The sequence below is a fragment of the Micromys minutus genome (genome assembly GCF_963924665.1).
Source record: "Micromys minutus genome assembly, chromosome: 2".
Lineage (NCBI taxonomy): Eukaryota > Metazoa > Chordata > Mammalia > Rodentia > Muridae > Micromys > Micromys minutus.
In genome coordinates, this window is record NC_137971.1 from 92,727,782 (window position 1) to 92,733,357 (window position 5,576).

A 5,576-nucleotide genomic window follows, 5' to 3' on the forward strand; every position below is an offset into this window, starting at 1 on the left:
TCTCATGGTGTTTCTCCACAGCAATGAAAGGTAATGTGAACAAGGTAAAGTTCTTGCTGAACAAACATGAGAACCAAGACAGGTGGATCTCAGGGGCTCCGTGGCCAGATGGGATAGCCAAAACGGTGAACAACCTGTCTCAAAAATAAGGTGGAGAGTTAGACAGAAAGATGCTCACTTTGAACTTCTTGTCTCCATGCACACAGGCAAGCACACCCACACAAACATACAGGCACACACACACAAACATGCAGGCACAAAAAATAAAACCCATAGCCCATAGAATAACAAACTACAATTACTATCTATTTGGCTTTTGAATAAGACAGATTTTTCTATGCTAAAAGGCAAGCTTCAAAAATACATAATGAATAACAATTAAACTACCAGGAAAACACTAAGTCCCAATAGACAACTATAAAATGTCACTTTATAACCACCAATTTTTTAAGATCACGATGGCTCTCAGTACAAGCACCACAGAGGCAGTGCTAAGATTCATTCAACTTCTCTGGAAATCCAACTGACATCCAAAAAAAAAAAAAAAAAAAAAAAAAAAAAAAAAAAAAAAAAGTGTGACTGTTACTTGATCCAGGAATTCTGCATGCAATATCTCTACCTGTGATTTATTTGAAATGCAAGCAAGCATTTATTGGAAGATCTCACTAAGTAATAAGACTAAATGACTTCTTTTTCCTCTAGAAATATTGGAGACTCATGAAAACCTAAGCACCCAGTCCAGCCTGCTGAGGCTGGGGCAGGTCCTAGCAGGGCCTCTCAGGGAGTGAAGCCAGGCATCCTGCCCCACTCTTCTCTCTTCAGCCTCCCTGAGCCTTCAGGTGTCATGTCGGGGTGGAGCAATGGCACCTTCAATGAGTCCTACACCAGCTTCCTCCTCATGGGCTTCCCAGGGATTCAGGAAGCCAGAGCCCTCCTGGTGCTGCCCTTCCTCAGCCTCTACCTGGTGATCCTCTTCACCAATGCCCTGGTCATCCACACGGTGGCATCCCAGCGCAGCCTGCACCAGCCCATGTACCTGCTCATTGCCCTGCTCCTGGCTGTGAATATCTGTGCTGCCACCACAGTGCTGCCCGCCATGCTGTTCAGCTTCTCCACAAGCTTCAATCGCATCTCTCTCCCTCGGTGCTTGGGACAGATGTTCTGCATCTACTTTCTGGTTTCTATGGACTGCAACATCCTCCTCGTCATGGCTCTAGATCGCTATGTGGCTATCTGCTATCCTCTCCGCTACCCAGAGATAGTGACAGGACAGTTACTGGCTGGTCTGGTGGTGGTGTCAGCCACCAGGAGCACATGCATCGTTGCTCCAGTGGTGGTGCTGGCCTCGCGGGTCCGCTTCTGCCGCTCAGATGTGATTCGCCATTTTGCCTGTGAACACATGGCCCTGATGAAGCTCTCCTGTGGGGACATCTCACTGAATAAGACGGTGGGACTCATTATTCGAACCTTTAATAGAGTCCTGGATATGCTCCTGCTAGGCGCCTCCTACTCCCGCATCATCCGTGCTGCCTTCAGGATCTCATCAGGTGGAGCACGGTCCAAAGCCCTGAACACCTGTGGCTCCCACCTGCTGGTCATCTTCACCGTCTACTCCTCCACCATGTCCTCATCCATTGTCTACCGTGTGGCCCGCACTGCCTCCCAAGATGTGCACAACCTGCTCAGTGCTTTCTACCTGTTGCTCCCGTGTCTGGTCAACCCCATCATCTACGGGGCCAGAACCAAGGAAATCAGGCAGCACCTGGTAAGGTCCTTCCTGAGTTCAGGCCCATGAGTCTCCTATGATAAGCTCCTGTTGACTCCCCAGTATTCCTGGTGAAACTGAGGAAGACAGGAAACTGATACACAGGTCCAAACTGCTACCATCATGGTCATCTTCTTACCGGGTTTTTGGTTTTCTAACTAATTTAAAGTACAAAGCAATGGGTTTGACCGTGGCACTTTCATTACAGATGTGTCATGACATTGTGTTCTAATCTGTCCCCTTTGCCCATTGTTCTTCCTTGTGCCCCGTATGTCCCACCACCATTGCGGCTCCCCTTTCTTCTTTCCTCCTGTTCAACTCCAGACCACACGAATTCCATTAACCCTCTCGTTGCTCCTTCCCACAAACTTCTCACCTAGAATAGAAGTGAGGGAGAGGGGTATATACCAATGGTCCCTTCACCTCTGTCCTCCCACTACTGTAACTCCGGGTACTGTCTGTGCTCATGAAGAAGCATCAGCGTGCCCACAGTTACACAGAAAATCATGTTAAAGCTACTGAGGTTGTAGTGAATAAATCCATATTATTCTTTCTGAGATCTCTCACCTAACTAGACCTTCATTCTATGCAGGTTTACAGATGGCGTTTTAAATGTGGAGTCTTACAGAAACAAAATGGATCTCTTAAAAAAAAAAATGCATCTTGACATCTGGGTACTAGCTTTTCAAAAGACTCTGTAGCTGAGTAAATAAACTAACTAAGAAATGTTCTCCATGCTGAAAAGAATCAAATGCCAGGTTAGTCACAGAATAGTCCAAGGTAGTTTATTGTTGTTCCAAGCCATGGTACATGCTCAGTGGACTAAGTCTAAAACGGACTGTTAAACTATCCAGAAGATATCACTGGGAGCCATATAGACAATCCCTGGCTTAGAAAAATCCATAGGACGATTTTTTCCTGAAATTATTCTTGAGAAAAATAAATATTATTGAGGCAGGAAGTGGTGATACAGAATTATCATCCCAGCACTTGAGAGGTAGAGACAGGAGGATAGCCATGACTTTGTGCCAGCCTGCTCTGTCTAGCAGGATCTAGGTCAGCCAAATCTACATACTAAGGCATTGTATCAAATCAAATAATATATTATTATTAATTATTATTATTAATCATCATCATCAGAAGTGGCTGGGATGTAGCAGCAGAACATATGCATAGCATGTGCCTCGGGGTCCTGGCTTTGATCCTTAGCACTGGAAAGATTATTGTTGCTAGTGAAGTAAGGAAGGGAATAGAAGAGACCTCTACTGCTGCCCATGGTCTCTGAAGGTACCATGGCTCAAAAATACGCAGCTTATTAAATAATGCAAATACATTATTAAGAGTTTTAGCTGGAGGCTGGAGAGATGGCTCAGTGGTCAAATGAGCATCCTGCCCTTCAGGATATGCACTACCCTCTTCTGCCCTCCACAGGCAGCTTGTCCTAATGTGTGTATACATGCATACATGCTCGCATAACTTAAAATAGAATACATTTTAATTGAAAATGTGTGTGTGTCGTTGTTGTTGAGACAGGGTTTTTCTGCATAGTCAGCTGTATTGGAATTCACTCTATAAACCTGCCTGGTCTCAAAATACAGCTGTCCCTGCCTCCAGTGCTGGGATTACAGGTGTGTGCCACCACCACCAACTGGCAAAAAAAAATGTTTTTTTTAAACCTGAGACAAAATTATAATCATATGAAGTAAGATTAAAATATTAGTTGCCTTAAGTCACAACGTGTAATGTTCTAGTTTAGGGCTTGTATCTCTGTATGTATTGTTCTAAATCATATTTTTCTTTAACAGATTCCTTGGCAACTAAAACCTTGTAATCATTTATTATTGGTGAATGTTTATGTGAATAAACATACTGATCCACCAATTTTAGTTCCTGCTTGTGCCCTCTTATGGCAGCTTCAAGAGCTGTAGGGGAGGCTCAGCTTTGTAAAGGCTACCTTGGAAAGGAAACTTAAAAACCACTGAGGGCTCTTTCCTGGAATTAAATAAGAAAACGCTGTAGAGATGACATTTTAAATAGGCAGTGATGAGCTTTTCTGGACTATTTTTAAATAATGTTCTCCTGAAAAGTAAATTAAAAATTCAAACTATTACTTTTTCCCTTCATCCTTCCCCTACCTGGAATGACCTAAAACCCTAGGACAATGGAAACTCCAAGGAATCTATAAGGATGACCCTAGCTAAGACTCCTAGCAATGGCACATATGGAGTCTGAACCAGCCCCTCCTGTAACCAAGCAAGACTTCCAATGAGGGATTGGAACACCAACCAGCCACAAAACTTTAGACCCACAATTTGTCCTGCCTACAAGATGTACAGGGGTAAAAGGTAGAGCAGAATTAGAGGAAATAGCCCACCAATGACTGGCCCAGCTTGACACCCATGCCATGAGAGGGAGCCCACCCCTCATACCGTTAATAATGTTTCCCTATACTTGCAGACAGGAGCCTAGCGTAAGTGTCATCAGAGAGGTTTTACCTAGCAACTGATGGAAACAGATGCAGAGACCTACGGCCAGACATTAAGTGGAGCTTGGGGAATCTTGTGAAAGAGGGGAAGGAAGGGATGACCCTGAGGGGTCACAGAAAACACAAGAAAACCTACCTGGGCCCTCTGTTGCTCTTTCCATATGATATTGGCTTTACTCTCTCATGGAAATATATATATATATGATAGTCTATATATATATATATATATATATATATATATATAAATATATATGTATATGACAGTCTATATATATATGACAGTCTATATATATATATGGCAGTCTATATATATATATGACAGTCTATATATATATGACAGTCTATATATATATATGACAGTCTATATATATATATATGACAGTCTATATATATGACAGTCTATATATATATATGACAGTCTATATATATATATGACAGTCTATATATATATATATATGACAGTCTATATATATATATGACAGTCTATATATATATATGACAGTCTATATATATATATATATATATATATGACAGTCTATATATATATATGACAGTCTATATATATATATATGACAGTCTATATATATATATACATGACAGTCTATATATATATATGACAGTCTATATATATATATGACAGTCTATATATATATATGACAGTCTATATATATATATATATGACAGTCTATATATATATATATATATGACAGTCTATATATATATATGACAGTCTATATATATATATATGACAGTCTATATATATATATATATGACAGTCTATATATATATATGACAGTCTATATATATATATGACAGTCTATATATATATATATGACAGTCTATATATATATATATATATGAGTCTATATATATATATGACAGTCTATATATATATATATGACAGTCTATATATATATATATGACAGTCTATATATATATATATATATATATATGACAGTCTATATATATATATATGACAGTCTATATATATATATATGACAGTCTATATATATATATATGACAGTCTATATATATATATGACAGTCTATATATATATATATATGACAGTCTATATATATATATATGACAGTCTATATATATATATATATATGACAGTCTATATATATATATATATATGACAGTCTATATATATATATGACAGTCTATATATATATATGACAGTCTATATATATATATATATGACAGCTATGCAGCTTGGTCTTCATGTGGGACTCCTATAGCAGCAGCAAGGGCTGTCTTTGACTACATTGCCTGCTTTTGGATCTCCTTCCCCTAGCTGGGCTACCTTCAATAGAAAATGTGCCA

The 5,576-nt window shown here is 39.6% G+C and overlaps 1 protein-coding gene across 1 annotated transcript; it reads left to right on the forward strand.

Moving 5' to 3' along the window:
* Nucleotides 1–844: 844 nt before the first annotated feature.
* Nucleotides 845–1,795, forward strand: LOC308416726 (olfactory receptor 52K1-like; the record flags this gene model as incomplete). Its single annotated transcript, XM_080911784.1, has 1 exon — nucleotides 845–1,795. One exon carries the CDS (start codon nucleotides 845–847, stop codon nucleotides 1,793–1,795), a length of 951 nt encoding a protein of 316 aa, XP_080767910.1.
* Nucleotides 1,796–5,576: the final 3,781 nt, after the last annotated feature.